General features: G+C 38.4%; 1 protein-coding gene across 1 annotated transcript; it reads left to right on the forward strand.

The window, feature by feature from the left end:
• The first annotated feature begins 16,307 nt into the window (after window positions 1-16,307).
• LOC137963319 (uncharacterized) lies at window positions 16,308-17,681 on the forward strand. The gene has a single exon (XM_068810456.1). It carries the CDS (start codon window positions 16,308-16,310, stop codon window positions 17,679-17,681), a length of 1,374 nt encoding a protein of 457 aa, XP_068666557.1.
• The last annotated feature ends 542 nt before the right edge of the window (window positions 17,682-18,223 follow it).

An 18,223-nucleotide genomic window follows, 5' to 3' on the forward strand; every position in this document is an offset into this window, starting at 1 on the left:
ATCTCTGAAGTCCTAATCTCTGTTATTATTTGAGAATGTCCTAATTTTTTACTACATGAATTGAAGTTTTTAGTTTTTACTCTCTCGTTCGAAGAAAATAAAAAAATGAAAGAGGACAAGCAAGCAGCTTGAAATGTTCTGAGCTTTCAATGGGTATGGCTTCCATATACTACTTTAATTTTTTTTTCTTTTTCGAAGTAAAAACGTTTTTAAACCTCTGCTTGAGGCAGTTGAAGATGATAACCAGAAAGCCAAGCCAAGATTCAGCAAAGGGTTGCTTTGAGCTTTTAATTCTCTGTTGGGTAAGTTGACATTGGAGTCTTCTTCCCCAAAAGTTGTTGTACTCCTGGACCCTTCTTCCTGGGTAAAACCAAACAAATTTTGGCTGCAATTGGGAACTTGGATGTCTTACAGCCGCTGTGTCAGCTGAGGTAGAGAAACGGAGGATAAGTTTCTGGGCAAATGCCAACGGATCCAATGCTATTGAAAAATAACATTAACCAGTGGCATCGGAAACAGTATTCGCTCCTTTTATCATAAAAAGAAGGAAAGCAGTGAAACAGACCAGAACCATCTATCTCATCAGCAAACTGCCAAAAATAATCTTAACAAATCATCCTTTTTCAGAAACTGGTGCGCGAAATTATTCCTTGGCACTAGCAGGCTTCAAGCACAGTAAATCAAAAGAAAGAACCGATGCATCGCTACCGTTACGCTATCAAAAAAAGAAACTATATAGAAACCAATTAAAAATTCATCAAAGTAGGAAAATAAAAGTCCGCTTCAAGAACAGTAAATTAAATGAACGAACCGAATAATGAAGACAAACGAGTAAAGGCATCAGTAAAGAGGGAAGCTTATCTGCATAGATTTCAGGGGTTTAAAGACAGTTTGCAGTGCTTCGTTTGCCTCCTACCCTTCAAAAAGCAGATAAGGATGGACAGAGGTAAACAACAGTATCTTCCTTCCTCGCACGAAGAAAAAAGAAAGAGGGGGGATCTGTCCATGAAAGACCACCATTCGTCTTTAATCCTGAAAAATTAATGGGGGTGGTACAGAAGCTGTAAATCGCATCTGCTTGATGTTTAGATGAGAATTTTGGTCTCGCACTTACGTAGGGTGGGTTCGAATTGGCGCTAAGTGATTTGACTTATAGAATTCTTTTTATGGCTTCTTCAACTCTTGTAGCTCTCTGTTTGACTTTTAGGTGCTCCCAAATGGCACAATGATCTCTATTTATGGGGTGCTGGGGTGAACCCTACAGTTCTTGGATGTTGGGGGTGGAGTGTCTTTTGAGACCATGATATGTGGAGACCTCAAGTCCTTCTCCCTTGAGAGCTCCCTTGAGAGCGTGACATGTAGTAGGACTAAGTCTACTTTCCTTAAGATTCAGATGTGTGGTAGGACCATGTCTCCTGCCACGTATATGATGATGTAGACCGTGTTATGCCATGTGGAGCTCTTGTTGGTGCCATGTATCAACTCCTTCACTTGTATGACACCTAAGTGGTACCTTCATATACCTTGATTTTGGTGGTGGTCCGGTACAATTGGCTTCATCTTGAGCATTAATCAAGCTTCAATTTCAATAATTGATTAGATTCTAACTAAAACTTTGGTCTTGACAACTAATGATCAATTTCACTATCCTTTAACACTTTCATTATTGGGATATTTCATTTTGACCATCAATCAACTAGTGGCCAAGTTCTTTCGAAGATCAACGATCCTAACCATCGGTCTAGGTTGTAAATTTTGGACTTTGTTATTCGAGTAGATGAAAAAGTCTCGGAGCACCTTTTTTTTTAAGTGAGATTCATCATCCAACTTCATGAACATTTTTTCATTTTGATACCTGAAATCAAAGTGGCTCCTTTGAATCGCATGAATTGATTGTCTTTGTTTTTTTAATGGATCAATTCATTCAAGTCTAATTAATTCGGCAGGTCAACTTAGATAGTGCCATAGCCTTTTTTAAAACCATAATTCGTGGTTTTCTATTAGCTGTGATCATGAAATACTCGTTTCGAATTATATCAAATTATTTCTAAAGTTTATCCAATTATATTTTTGTTCTTATAGCTATGTGTACCCACCTCTGGTAGCGTTATTACAAAAACTAAAATTGTTTAACCAGCTTTGGACTTACAAAGGCGTTGGTCGGTAACACAAGAGAAGATTACAAGTGATTTTTAGGTCCTGTTGGAAGATGGACCCAAGCCCACGACCAAAGAAGATCCACACATCCAAGTATATTAGAAGATGAGTTCAAGCCCATAAGACCCAAGAAGGTCCACACATTTAAGAGATGTGGAATATGAGTTCAAGGCCCACATATCAAGGAGAAGGCATGAATAGGCCCACACAATGATGGCAAAATGGTAAATAAAGAGTCATCTCATAGAGATGACATTGATGTAGTTAGTTTAAGTTTTAGGGGTATTATTGTAATAGAGTAGTTTTATCAATCTATAAATTGAGCTTAAGGGGGAGGGTTAGGACATAAGTCCATAACCTCTTCTCCCTCTAGTTTTCTCCCAATGGGTGTCTCTCTCTTTTTCTCCATGAGCTAAATCCATGGAGTCTTGAAAATCAACATAGTATCAGATCATTGATTTTCAGGAATTAGAGTTATGGTGTTTTAGAATCCCATTCAGAGTTACTCTACGCATATACGATTTGCTAATAGTTATGTTTCTAGTTTAAGGCGAGAACTCATGTCAGTATGACAAGATATCTTCTCTCACTCTACTCAAATAGCTTGTTGCCAATCGCATGCTTCATTTGATTTCTTGAATATCTGTGAAGACATTATATAAGATAAAGGATCATCTTCAACTTATACAAGAAGTTGGAATCTCTTATTAAGGAGGACATACATCAAAGGATAAAGCCTGCTCGATTTGCAGCTTCTTGGACTAAATTCTAGTGATCTTGTGTTGATTAACTCGTATTGCCATGGAGCAACATTAACTCTCCAATATCTTCTTCACTAGACTTGGGTAGTTCGTACTGCTTTGGACAATATTCTAACAACATAGAAGCTCACAGTAGTTGATGATCTTGATTCATTTGGGATCATTCCACCTGTAAACTCTTTCATCGGCATCGCTGGCATCTAATCTCTCTTTGCGATTTTTTTTCTCACAACATCGATTTGGTATCCACTGTGTGAGAATTGGCTCTCTACTCTGGTTGCTCGATGATTTGTGATCTCGTGTGACCCGATCACTTCAACATTATCTCACGTATCTTGGCAGACCGTAGTTGGCTTTGTTAATTTGGTTGGAGCTTGGTTGGAAGATCATTGTGTGCTCTGTAGTTTCCAGAATTCCCTTCAATTTGGTTGGAGTTTGGTTGGAAGATCATTGTGTGCTCTGTAGTTGTCTTCGCTGGAGACAACTTGGTGTGGTTCTCTGATTGGAATTAGCAACAAATATGAATTCCTTTAGAAACAGATCAAGGCTTCATCAAATATGAAGTTTCTGATTGCAATCACACAGTTGTCTAGATAATTGCAATCTCATAGTTCTTTGTAGAGCACTTTAAACAATAGATTTATTCTCTGTTGCTGTTGGACGTCTTCATTGGCTGGCAGAAGATTATTGAGGAATATTATCCTGCTAGCATTGTCCATCTCAATCCATTAGACTCTAAAGTCTCTGTTGGTTCCACTGAGAGCTATTGATTTCTAGCCAACAGGCTCTCTACTGGATTGATTTATTACTAGAAGCCCTTCATCGGCTCGCCTGGTTCTGCTGTCACACTGGCATCGCAAGGAAGACGGAGATGTTATTCTTCTCTGAGATTTTCTGCTTATCCTAAATTTTTTTTCCATCTTCGGAAGTTTCGTTTCTATTTTTACTAATCACTCTGCTGGATCGCACTGATTGCTACTGATTTCCTGCAATTCTTGCTCGTCTCTTCCCTGTCTGATTGCCATCTCAGGAGCTACTATTTTTTTTTAAATTAATTTGTTGCTGCATTGGTGAGCTATTTCCAAGTTTCAGTTGGCTGGCATGCTTTGTTAATCTATCGTCAATCACTATCTGATTATTGTCGAAGTTCATTGTTGCCTTACCGTCTATTCACTAGATTGAGTTTCCCGTTGTTGTTGTCAGAGAAGATGATTTTACTGTGAGATTGTCGAGTCCTATTTTTGTTTCTGCTCGTTGGATTATTTCCTCCGTTGAGAATATTGCTGCCACTGAGTTGTCTACATCACGGAGTCCATTACAACTTTCGTCGAGGGGGGAGAAGAAGAAGTTCATTTTGCAGAGTTAACTCAGACCACCTCGGACTGACTCAACCTGGTTCGGGTCAACTCGATCTAGTCAATTTTACTTGACCCACTTGCTTATTGCCTCTGTTATACAGTCCGGGTCCTGAGTTCTTTATCGATTCCTTCCATGACTCGGCTATATTGTTTTGATACTTGACTTGACTTGACTCAATCCCTTGTCTCTTGCTGGATTATTATTTTGAAGTATTGGCAGCTTATTCCTTGGTTAACATATTATTTGGTGCACAACCTTCTAATGTATTCGCAATTGTGGGTCCTTGGATTTTCATTATTTGGTACGTGTTATTGGACCCAAACTCATTTCAATTATTGCTATTGTGTCTCTTTGGTTGAAACATTATTATTGAAGAAGGACTTCTTAGTTGCAGATTGTTGTCTGCATTGGTTATTCTGATGAAGAAGAAAACACATAGTGGCCCTAGAATATTATCTTCCGAGTGATTACCTGTTACCCCCTCCTACCATTTAAGAGTCGGTGTCCTGTGGAAGGACACAGTGATGGAGGAGTTTTATTATACTTCTGAGCAAAACCTATAGACCCACTACCTACAGAAGATAGGAATGTGTCTAACATCCAGCATGATTTATTTGATTGGAGTATGAAGCGATGTTTTATGACTAGGAGTGATTTTACTCTCACTTATATTATACCACTTGGGCCTATTAGAAGAAGACCTCCAACTTGCAGGGGAGAGTTGGAAGATATATTGAACTACCATTTTATACGAGAAGATTCTATATACTATTTGTAGCAAGTTGGGCGTTCATGATGTTCTCTCACCCACAACTTGAGGTGGAGTGTTGGAAGATGGGCCCAAGTCCACATGAACAAGGAAGACCCACACATCCAAGTGTTTTAGAAGATGGGCTCAAGCCCATAAGACCGAGGACGATACACACATCCAAGAGATGTGGAATATGGGTTCAAGACCCACATATCAAGGAGAAGGCCCTTATGCCCACATAGTGATGGTAGGATGGTAAATAAAGAGTTATATCATAGAGATGACATTCATATAATTAGTTTAAGTTCTGGAGATATTATTATAATAGTGTAGTTTTATCAATCTATAAATTGAGCTTCAGGGGGAAGGTTAGGATATAAGTCCATAACTTCTTCGTCTTCATGTTTTCTCCCAATGGGTGTTTCTCTCCTTTTCTCCATGAGCTAAATCCATGGAGTCCTTGCAATCAATAGGTCCTGTCTCTAGTGACCCTTTGATTTGATTACCACAACGATTTCACAACACTTTTTTAAGGAAGTCAATTGATTTGGATCTTAAGCTTTGAGTAATTTTAGCCTGATGGTTAGATGAGAATTTTGGTCTCGCACTTATGTATGGTGGGTTCGAATGGCAAGGCTCAAGTTATCTGACTTCTAGAATATTTTTTGCTGCTTCTTATGTTCTTGTAGCTCTCTGTTTGACTCCTAGGTGCTCCCAAATGGCAAAATTATCTCTATTTATAGAGGGGTGAACCCTAAAGTTTTTTACCAAGTTCTTGTTTTCTTGGATGTTGACACATGGCAAGATCAAGTCCTTGTCTTTCAAAATCATGATATGTGGCGATGAGGGTATTCTTGTAATATTAATACTTTTGATATCTATAAATACAACTTAAGGGGGAGGGTTTGGCCAACTCTATAACCCTATTTCCACACTCCTCCCCCTTTTCTCCAAATTCGTCACTCTTCTTTTTCCCCTCCTAAAACTCTCTCCACAACTCTTCTTCATCTTCTCACCCCTTAATCTTTTTTTATTGTGATTATACATTAAGTAATCCTAAGTTTCAACAGTCACTATAGTCGATGGATCCCAAACCAAAGTTCTTGGGAAGGGATCCTCCTCTTTTACACCTTTGCTTCCGCTTAGTGATGTCTTATTTGATCCACAGTTTCCCTTAAATGTATTGTCTATTAGTTTGCTAACAATATGATTCAAGTGCTCCATCACCTTCTCACCTTCTTCTTGTGTTTTTTAGGATCTAACGATGAAGCATGTGATTGGTGGAGGCCATGAACAAAGGGGCCTTTATTACTTGGACTTCTCTCTGGTGATTGTACTTTCCACTTCTTAGACCGAGGCAAGATTATGGCACAACCGGTGCAGACATCCGTCTACAACATGACATCAATAATAATTTTCGTTTTTGAAAACCTTATCTGGTTTAAACTATGACGTAAGGGTTCAATACATAGTATGAATTTATAGAAAAAAAATAACCAAAAATCACTTATCTTTCCATGTTTGAATCTCTTCCTTCTAAAGCACCTTGCATAAAACCTTCAAAGTTACTTAAGTATCACTTCAACGTGGAAGTCTTAAATCCTTAGCTTTGATACCATGTAGAATTTAGGACTCCTTCATATTGGTCTCGAGCCAAAGAGGCAGAGGAGAAGGAGAAGAAGGAAAGTAAGAAGAGAAAAGGAGAGAAAGGAGAGAAGGCTTAGAGATGGGCTTCCAAGAGAAAGGAGAGGACAGTTGGACGAGTTTGAGAAGATAGGAGAGAACTTAATGCTCTACCTCTTAGCCAAGGGCTTTTGTTTATAGTTTTTTTAGTGTATGTTACAATAACTATAATGCCCTTAGGGCTACAACCTTACAAGAGAAGAGACATAAATAGACAAGTAATTATATCTTCATGACATCTTTATGAGAAGTCTTCTTATTTACCAAGATGTCACCTTTTGGACAATTGGGCTTTCTTCATTGGACCTATGGGCTAGAGCCCATCTTATAACAAGAGGCAGAGTGTAAGCGGACTGAATCAGGTTGACCCGATCCAAGTTGACTCGGTCTGAGTTGGTCTGAGTTAACACAAGCAGAACGCCGATCCGAGTCAGGCGCACCAGTATGTTGCTAGGTTAACTCACTAGATTAAAATCAACAACCATCTAACTTGGCAGTATTTTAATTCGGAAGCAGTGTTGTCGTCTCTGGCAACAAAAATGGGAGTACTAAGGATCTTCCAAAAAAAAAAAAAATGGAAATAAAAACAGTCAGCCAATAGCTCGGGAGTAGTAAGGATCTTCCAAAAAAATATTCATCGAGATCAATCAATGATGATACCTTGTTGTTGACGCCTCGGAAGAGATTCAAAATAACAGCAAAGATTGCGGTTCCAGCAAGATCAATTATACCAAGATAATGTCCAGCGCATGACCTGTTGGATGAGGAAGAAAGTAGTTGTAATCAGTAACCTGTTTGACTGAAAATATCCAACAACGTAGTGAGGGAACGTAATCACACAAATTCAGCAGTTGGCCAAGATAGTTTTGGCTTGCTAACGGAAAACAACAACTTTCGAAAAACAGCAATGCAGAACCTTTCGAAGATAGCCAACATTGATTTAGGTAGCTCGGTAGAGTAATTACTTCTGGAGATTAATCAACGCGTATCGAACATTACGGGAGATGGATTTTCTCGGGATAATGTCTGGCTAGATGAGAGAGCATTGACCGAGATCCAGCAGGAGTTTTCGTCCAGAGATAAATCAACAGAGGAAAATCAGCAACTTGAGATTATCTCCGCGTGATAACAGATGATCAATAACTTCCCAGTATGTAGAGAACCATTGACTAAAGCAGGCATTGTCTTCTGTCTCTCCCGATTTGTACATTGCCAACCGTTGATCAATCACTGCGTAAAAAATCAGGTGGACCTTGGTTGCCAATTCGTCTACACGATCTCTGATGAGTGCACCTTCGTGCTTGTCCTCGATATCTATTTCATCCATGGAGGTAAGCAAAGACCAGAGGATGCCAATGACTAGGTCTCACATCAATGCAAACTTCACAGACCTGAAAATGGCCAACGTCAGCTCAAGCATGAAAACGATGCAATGGGCTATGACCAGACTGCTGCAATACTTAGAGATCATGCTAAAAGCCCAATAGGAAGTGGAAAAAGTTGTGGGAATGGGTCACATCATAGAAGAATTCTCGAAAAAAAAAACAGCACCGTCCAAGCCAAACAGAGAGGATTGGTAATGGTAGAGTAATGCCGGGCAACAGGAGAAAAACAATATCAAAAATAAAGTTCTAGCAAGGATGAAAAATAAAATATCAATATGAGCAAAAAAAAATAATGGGTTTTTGGAATCCTGAAAACCATAGTTGTGAATCTTGAAAATCAACAAATCAATACTCTAATACCATGTTGATTTTCAGGACTCCGTGGATTATCCAACGGAGAAAAGGAGAGAAGGCACATTGGGGAGAAAATAGGAGGAAGAATGAGGTTATGGAGTTGTGTCCAAACCCTCCCCTTTGTTAAATAGTGGAGCCTAATCAATACCCTACGCTGAGTCGGTACGTGGATCGACCTTCACGGTAAGGTTGTCGTGGGGATATATTAACTGATGTTTCCATAAGGGAAGTTTGAGAATTCTACTCTTGTATCACGGTTGCCCCAGTTTTCTCTTTATATTTGGGGCACCGATATTAGGGTTTTATCATCTGATGAGCATTAGTTGCAGTTGAGAGAGGTTAGAGATAAACAACACCTGTAAGTGTGCGATCTCTCTTATAAAATATTTCATCTTCATAGTGGATTACAGGAGTGGCGGAAGACAGGACGTAGTCTCACCTTGAGGTGAACCTGTATAAATCTTGCTTGTTATAGTGTTTGATTTTCTTTTCTTCCGTGATTATTATTATTGCTCTCTCTAGTTTGGAATTAGGGCATCTAATTTCTAACACCCCTGAAGCTCTATTTATAGATGAATAAAAGTATAATATTATAATTATACCCTTCACCCTAAAAGAGTGATGAAGAAATAAGAAACTTAAACTAATTACATCAATGTCATATTTATGATATAACTTCTTATTTACCATCATGCCACCTCTCTTGGACGTGTGAGTCTTCTCCTTGGTCATGTGGTCTTAAGCCCATTTTCTAACAAAATCTTTAGGTAAGTCAATCTTTCACTGATCTCAACACAGAAGGGAGGAAAAAGGTAATGTTCATGCAACCAAAGAATCACCAAACCATTACCTTAGGCTCAACAACCCAAAAAAACAAAAAAAATCCTCCTTGAGCTTGGTTTGAGAAGAACAATGAGAGTATCATAGAAATTTGACTTAAAACAAATTATTAAGTACAATAAAAAAACTCACCCTTCAACCATGTAAACTAGAGGAGATAGAGCTTAATGTCATATGACTTTTTAACACATAAATATCAACTTTATCATGCAAACATCAAACTTGATTAATTGACTTCAAATCTTGTAATCCGAGTGCTAGGAAAACTAGATTATAACCTCCTCTAAATACCAAGAAGTAACTTTCTCAACTTCTATATGAAAGCCATTCACTCTTGACTTAAATCGTAGATCAAGGACTCAACAAAGACAACTTATCTTCCCTTGGCTCGATTCCTTGCTTCATGAGTAGTTTGCATAAGACTTTGATCATCATAAGAACTTAAGCATCACTTCAACGTGGGAATCCTAAATTCAAAGCTTTGACACCATATTGAATTTAGGACCCATGATTAGAACCTCGAACAAGGCAGTGAGAGAGAGAGAGAAAAGAAGAAAGAGAGAAGAGAAGAAGAGAAGAAAAGAAAAGAGAGCAAGAGAGGAGCTTGGCTAAAGGGGAGAGAGAGAGAGAGACAGAGAGAGCTTATGGACGAATTGAGAGAAGAGAAGAGAGACTTGATGCTCTACCCCAAGCCAAGGTCCTCTATTTATAGTTTTTTGGAGGATGTTACAATATCTATAATGCTCTTAGGGCTACAAAATTTACATAAGAAAAGACATAAGTAGACATATACCCCTTGACTAATTACACCTTTGTGCCATCTTTAGGAAATAAATTCTTATTTACCATCATGCCACCTCTCTTGGACGTGTGAGCTTTCTCTATACTTGTGTGGGCTTGAGCCCATCTTCTAACACAACTTATCACCAAAAGAAAGAAAACATTGCATTTGTTGTATTCTTATTCTATCGCATGAAACAACTCAAAATTATTTTAAGTTCCAACATAGTTCTTATTTTGAACCTTTAGGTACCATAAAACACTTCAACTTGTCTTCATAACAGTTCAATTTTTGAAGAAAACCCAGCAGGAAGATGCATAGAATCTGCTATGGTTCGTAACTTGTGGTAATAATGAGACACCAAAATATTTTTTTCATGAAAAGGTGTGTTGTTTCATATGATATAACAACATATGAATTCCATGCATGAAGTGGACATAAACAAGCATCTTCCACCCTTCAATATAGGTTCAAAACTCTAGCAATCAAATCAAGAAAAAAAACAAATCTTGAATGGATAATGACCAACTCCTGTCGAGTGCTTCAAGGCATATCATGGCAACCGGATGAAAAGAAAAATAACTTGGATGAGGAATCCTGAATTTGGTCTGTAACCATGTAGTTTTTAGGATTCCATGATGTTTATGTGTTCAACGTTGAGGTACTGAAAGAAGGAAGAAAGAAGGAGAAGAGAAGAGAAGAGTAGAGAAGAAGAGGAGAGAGAGAAGGAGAGAAGATGGATGACTGAGTTAGGAAAAGAGAGAGAGCACGTTGGAAAGAGAGGAGAGGATTAGGGTTGTGATCTTGTCCTAATCCTCCTCCTCAAGCATTATTTATAGAGTTCAAAGAGTAAAAGTTCATACACACAAATCACAAATCATTAATCGATCATACATAGTTTTGCATAATCAAGAGGATCAATGCATGATCAATCACTCAAGGTAGACTGATTAATCAACTCAAATTTTCTATAGCCAGGCATTCATTTCAAAGTCCATTTTTAGTGGAAAAAAAAAGAGCTAAAGATTGCGCAAAAATCCCATTTCTCTCAAATTCCTTGTTTTGCTCTCCATCAAGCCCCAAAATCATTTTTATTCGTGCTTCAAAGTTGTTGGCTCAAAGATCCCAAAGGAGAAGGTTGTTTCTCTACTAAATACAAGGGTGTAAGTTTTTCTTATTTTGTATTCTTACATTTATATTCATAGGTTGAACTAGGACCTTAATTCTTGATAGAATTGTTAGGAATTAGACGCCCTAATTCCAAACTAACGAGAGCAATAATAGTAATCACGGAAGAAAGGAAAATCAAGCACAAAAATACAACAAGATTTATACAGGTTCGCCTCAAGTTGAGACTACGTCCTGTCTTCCGCTGCTGTAGTAATCCACTATAAAGATGAAATAGTTTACAAGAAAAATCGTATACACTTACAGGTGTTTTCTCTAACCTCTCTGGGGCTGCAACACTAGCTCCTTCTCGGTGATGATAAAAAACCTTAACAACAACGCTCCCAAATATAAAGGAAAAATTAGGGCAACGGGATTACAAGTGTGAAATTTCCAAACTACCCTTAATGCACAACAGTTGATATATCGTGGACCCGCCCGGGGCTCCGTGACAGTGTAAGGTGTTAACTAGGCTCCACAACTTAATAAGAAGAACTTGCAAGAACTAGAGTCTAGCTGAAAAACTCAAGGGAGATTACTATAATCATGTATTTGAGCATACTTGTGGCTTAAAAGAGCCAAAATATCTTATGTGTAAATTCCAACTAATAGAGATATTTAGAGAAACCCCCCCCCCCCCCCCCCCCCCCCTCTTAAACACTTAACAACGACGCTCCCAAATATAAAGGAAAAATTAGGGCAACGGGATTACAAGTGTGAAATTTCCAAATTACCCTTAATGACACAACAGTTGATATATCGTGGACCCGCCTGGGGCTCCGCGATAGAGTGTAAGGTGTTAACTAGGCTCCACAACTTAACAAAAAGAGTTTGCTAGAACTAGAGTCTAGCTGAAAAACTCAAGGGAGATTACTGTGATCATGTATTTGAGCATACTTGTGGCTTAAAAGAGCCAAAATATCTTATGTGTAAATTCCAACTAATAGAGACATTTAGTGAAACCACCCCACCCCACCCTCTCCTCTTGAGAAGCCACCTGGCCAGCAGAAGTGGAAAAATCTCAAATACTTAGTTCTACAGCTAAACCTTCCTTTAATGATATATGTGTTGCTGTGTATCAAGTTCCAACCAAAGAAGAATCAAAAGCTCAAGATCAAAATCACACGAAAACCTTTGTCATATTCTCTCAAGGTAGAGGATCTCTTAATTCATCAAGAGGACCAAGAAGAAATGGAAGAGGTCATGGCAATGTCAACAAAGAAAGTGGTACGTCTGATTCCTCATATTCCTATTCTTTCACTTATTGTGATTTTCCTAATCATGAATGAGACAAGTGTTGGAAACTTCATGGTTGATCGATAAATATGAATCAAATTAGTGAATCACAAGAGGTCTATTCTAAAAAAAAAAAAAATAGAACCCTCACTGATGAGGATTATGAAACCTTTCAAAGGTTGAAAAATATATTCATTACCACTCTAGCACCTCTTCAGCTACCGTGGAGTTCTTTTAATGGAGTTTGCTTTCTTATTAAGTTTTTTTTTTAAGTTTCCTCAATCATCATGTTCATAGAAGAATTTTTTTTTTATCTTCCTCTTGAGTCAAACCATGTCACTTTTATCCATTTATTTGTGTAAAATAATCTCCTTCTTACTTGAAAGTATGAAGAGTTGCATTGCGTGCCTCCTTTCAACTGAAGTATGAGAGTTCTTATCTCCCTTAATTCCTTAAAGTACTTTTTTTCAATTTGTGTTTTATTAAAATACATCACAACAATGCTTATATACCCACTCCTTGCAAAGATCAAGAGTGTGCATAACATCGAGTTTGACTCAATTCGTTTTTTTTACCCAAGTGGTATTTTAAGCTACCTTTAAAAAGTTAGTAGACTCCTTTCACTGCTCTAAAATAGGTCGGACTGCCTTTATATTTGAAAGGCCTTTTCAAACTGAAGATGGAGTCTTCTCATTGGGCTAGGAGTGATTTTTCTTCTCTCACCGTTATTTTGTGCAACTTAGGTCTCTAGGTAAAAAACAAAGAGATCCCTAGCTTGAGGGGGAGAACTACAAGAAGTACAAGACAAAGGTAACCACCAATAAGAATTCCACGTGTTGTGGTAATCAAATTTTGTGTGACTAGAATATCCAAGTAAGGAGGAGAACAAGATGGAGACTACAAGCAAGATGTGAATAAGAACAAGATGGAGACAACAAGCAAGATGTGAATAAGAATAAGATGAATCAAAGCAAGGAAATCATAATTTCTTATCAAACACATAAGTGTCTTGACCAAGATTATTTGTAAAAGTGAAATTACAAACGCTGGCTTGAGGAGGAGTGTTAAAAGATACCCACATGTGTAGGGTGGCATTATGGTAAATAGGACAAGTCTTAACTAAGAGGTTGCATGAATTTTTAATTATATAAGTAGGTGTATATCCCTTATATCTTTTTTCTCTTAAGAGGTGTAGCCCTAAGGGTCATTATTGACATTGTAAACATCTCTCTGTAACTATAATACAACACAATGGGCATAGGAAAATGTATCAAGCCTCTTGCCTCAATTCGTCCCATTGCTCCTCTCTTTTCTCCTCATCTTTCTCCTCTACGTTTTCTCCTTCTTCACCCCCCTCAAGCTAGATCTCTCTCTCACTCTTCTCTTCTCGTCTCATCTTCCCTCTTCTCTCTTCCTTTAGACTCTTGTAATTATGTGAAGAAGGCCCCAGAAATTAATAATTGCCAAAAATATATTTGAGTGCAGTTTCAAACTCAAAAATAACTTTGTCGATCGGAGTTTTATACAAAAAGAAATCATCATCTAAAGCAACAAAGGTCATGCAATAGAAATGAAGCAAAGAGTAGAAGAAAGCTTCCTCTTTTGAGATGTTTTGTTCCATCAACAAGGAGAATTTATATATAGAACTTCATCTCAAAAGAAAACTCTATGAGTCTACTTTCAATCCCAGTAATATGTTTCTTAATACAATATTTTTGAAGAGAGATATCAACATCAAAAAAATTAAAGGTCTAGTTGATAGCCTTTTTGCACGAGGAAAGTCAAAATTTATGTCGATTTTTTCTTTTCGTTTTGAGTTTCAAATCTTGGTTTGACTAAGTTCCTTAATTTTTTTTCAAACTCTAGTGCAAGTCTTTGCCAACTTTAATATATTTCATTCCTTAAAGAGTTTTTTTTTTCTTTGATCTCACATTACATGAGTTTCCTTATGAGAAGTCTCCCTACAAGAGTTTAGTTTCTTTTTTTTTTCGAAATCTAAAATTTCTAGATTAAAAATAATGTTTTCCTTATTCTAAATTCAAAATATACTTTTCCTAAATCTCCCTTATTGCAGATTTTTTTTGAAAAATTTTCTTTTCAAATTGGTCAAGATATGTTAAAAATAATTGCCTTACATTGAGAATTTTGTTTCCAAAAGGTATTTATTATTATGTTTTGTTTCAAAACTTTTCATATTGAAGTTTTTTTTGTAAGTTTTCTCAATCATATATATTCATAGAAGAATTATTTTATCTCTTTCTTGAGTCAAACCTAGTCACTTTTTCTCCATCTATTGGTCTAAAAACAATTTCTTATTTGGAAGTATGAACAATTGCATTATACACCTTATTCTATTTGAAGTATGAGAGTTGATATCTTTTTATTCATACCCTTAATATCTTTCACAAGAGAATTTGTTCTTCAAACCACATAAGACTAGAATTTATTTACTAAGATTATTTGTAAACGAAAGTTACAAACTCCAACTTGAGGGAAATGTTAATAAAGCCATATCAATGAGTCTAAAATCAGTCTCATGTAAAACATATCTCATAAGTTTCATATAGTCTAAGGTGAATCTCATGCAAGACAAGTCTCATAATAAAAACAAGCCCAAAAACAAAGGTAGACTAAAGAGGAAGATTTGCTCTTACTCTTTGTTTTAGTTTACTTGTAATTATTCTCATTAGATTTTGTGAGATATTCTTAGTTGAATTTAGGATTTATTTTTTTTAGTAAGATTCAAGTTGTATTCCGGTATAAATAGACAAGATGTACGAGGGAGAAATGCATCTCTCTCAATCAATACCAGCCACTTACTCCTTGTCTTCTCTTTTCTCTCTCAACTTTTCTCTTCGGTCTTCGCTCCTCTTTCGTCTCTTCTATCTTTCAAGGTTCATCTCTAAAAATCAGCAATGTTACTTTCTCAATTAGGATCTAATCATTGAGACGCGGTTCTCCTTTGCTCGTCCACCGACACCCGCAGGCCCTCGGACGATATTAGACGTCCGACTACCCGCCTCGATGTGGAAGTTTTTGGACGCGGTCACTCACCTGGCGACGACGACCACGTGGCCATGGCGACTGACAGATTCTTATCTCTTGTCTTTTCGACGTACGGAGCTTCTCGCTCCATTATAGGCTTGAGGAAGCCTCGTGGCCTTTGGGAAACCACTAGCCAGATCTAGGTTTTTGTGACCTCTCGGGGCTCGCCTGCTTCTTTAGCCGCTTCTGTTTTATTTTCGTTTCTCGGAGCTCTTACTCTGGAGAATGTAGAGGGGGGCGGGAAGGCCAGGCAATTTTGAGATGAGATCGAAGACGAAGATGCGCCCGTGGTTCGAGCCGATGTGGAGGAGGATGTCCATGAGGGTTTTGTTAGGGTTTGATAAATCACAGGGGCTCCTCGTTGGTGGGAATCACACCTCTTCCAGGTTTTGCACTCGCTAATTCTTCTGCTTACTTGTCGTTTGGCTTTGATTTCCTCTTTTTATATCTTTTCCTTGTGAAAGATATAAATCTTTCTATCAGGAAGAGAAATTTTTATCCCCGATACGCCGGCCGCTCCGGTCGAGATAAAGCGTCGAAATCTAATGATAAATGGTCGGGTTTTTTCGGGTGAAATTTGGGCTTTAGCGTCGCAATTGTTTGATGAAAAATTTCTCCTGGGAAATCCCCTTATCTGCAATCAATACATGCGTCCTATTGCTGTTTGAAAGGACTGATTGGGTTGCATTTCCCTTGAAAGATCCGATCCTTCTTCGTTTGGGAAGTTTTACGTTCGGGTTTCGGGGAAATCAGTTTTAATCTCCCCTACTCTGTTCGGCAGCGAAGCCATGGCTTTCAAGGTTATTGAATTGCAAAAGGTTCGCGCTGCCATTCTGAGGCGCGTCCTTCTTCGTACTTTTATGCTGTTGGCTGCACTAGCGATGTTTCCATTCATGCAATTTGTGGCACGCATTGATTCCATGAATTTCTCCGACTGCGCTTCCAAGCCTACCTTTTTTGGAAGGTATTTGAAACCTCTCACTTTCTATCCTGTTCCTCTCGTAGAGTCTCCCTTGGAGCCAACTCTGTGTCAGGTAGACGTCAATGTCACATCCGATTTGTTTAGAGAGCTGATGAGAATGAAACTATTGACATCCGGTGCTAAAGCTCTCTGCTTAGGGGATAGATCGAGTCCTACTGTTTCCGCAATGGAAAACCTAGGATTTCCCAACGTTTTCATCTTCACTCGACCCCCCTTTACCTCCCACCGGAGTTTGTTTAACAAGCTCACTTTTGATGATAACTCCTTTGATTTCGTCTTTGCGGGTGGACTGCATGAAGTCTCCGTCCCTGCTCTCCTTTTGCTTGAAATTGAGCGAGTTCTGAAACCTGGTGGGATTGGAGCAATGCTTGTGGGAGCTGCCGGTTCTGCCCCGGGTACTCTGATAAAGGCTGCCACGCCAATCTCGTCCTTCTTGAGAAGCTCCGAAGTTGTTCATGTTGGTCGTGTCCATTCTTTCACTTTGGTAGTCTTTAAAAAGGCCAACCGATTCAGTTCTTTTGAGGATTATCCTCTTCCACAGGGATGCCTTTCAGTTACGAACAACAAACCCTATATGGAATCATTGGAACCTCTTTATGAGGAGAAGCAGATGGGAACAGAACAGAAATTTACATTCCTGACGGAACTCGTGAACATCTCGGATCGAAACCGACTGATATATATTGATGTTGGGGCAGGAAATTTTACTGATTCTAGCATTTCGAAGTTATTTCTACCTCTATATCCTAAGCAGTCTATTCCCTTAAATATTTACGCTCTGGAACACGACTCAGCTTTGCTCCCTGCTTATGCTGGAAGGCACGATGTCACCTTTGTTTATTACCCTGAGTTGTCCGAAAAGTGGGCTGATACTGACTCATCTTTTTCCGAAGAAACGGACCCTTTTGATGTTGAAGAACCAGAACTGTTTGATTTTCTTGGATGGTTCAGAGAAACAGTGGCGATGGGTGACTTCGTGGTTATAAAAATGAGTGCAGGAGGAGCGGGGTTGGGACTCCTTCATGAGCTGTTTGAGAGTGGATCCATTTGCCTCGTTGACGAGCTCTTCCTTCACTGCACGAACTATCCCGATGTTCATGATGCAAGAGGTGGAGATTGCTCGCAGTTGTTTAAAACTATTAGAAATAAGGGTGTCTTCGTCCACCAGTGGGTGGAGTAAGGCAGGCAGGTTAGTGGTCTTTGTTGCGCTTCGTAGTAAATCGTCGCCGTCGTCGCCGTGAATGGGTTGGTGTGTGTTTTGTCGTCGGTTTGTAATGTGGCTTTGTCAATCTTGTTCCGTGTCATTGTCTGATGTATGTGTGTGGCTTGTGCCGGTCCTGTCTTGCACGCTGGCATGAATAAAAGGGTTAGCCTCCGTAGCTGTCGCTTTTTTCATTTCTTTGGATTTTCTTCATATCTGGCTGTAATAAACCTTATAACTTGTCATTTTACAATCAGCTCGTATGCTTTCTAGGTTTGGTTATTATGTTGTGGACAATGGTTCTGAAGCATATTAAACTATTTTGATCCTACTACTAATATCTGTCTAATGCTGAATTTGATGTTCTGATTTGCATCAATTGATAGATTTTAGAGAAGGTATGGAAGCACCACTCCGACATTACTCAATAAAATACCAGAAAAGCATTATAACCTAGATGAATGCAGCTTTGATGTGATTTTCAGTCTCACAAGGCATATCAACCGATTTGTGGGTCGACT

This window comes from Aristolochia californica, unplaced genomic scaffold, assembly GCF_029961685.1.
Source record: "Aristolochia californica isolate CCGP_79_NKW_82.1479 unplaced genomic scaffold, dmAriCali1.0.hap1 SCAF_4, whole genome shotgun sequence".
In the NCBI taxonomy this organism is placed as follows: domain Eukaryota; kingdom Viridiplantae; phylum Streptophyta; class Magnoliopsida; order Piperales; family Aristolochiaceae; genus Aristolochia; species Aristolochia californica.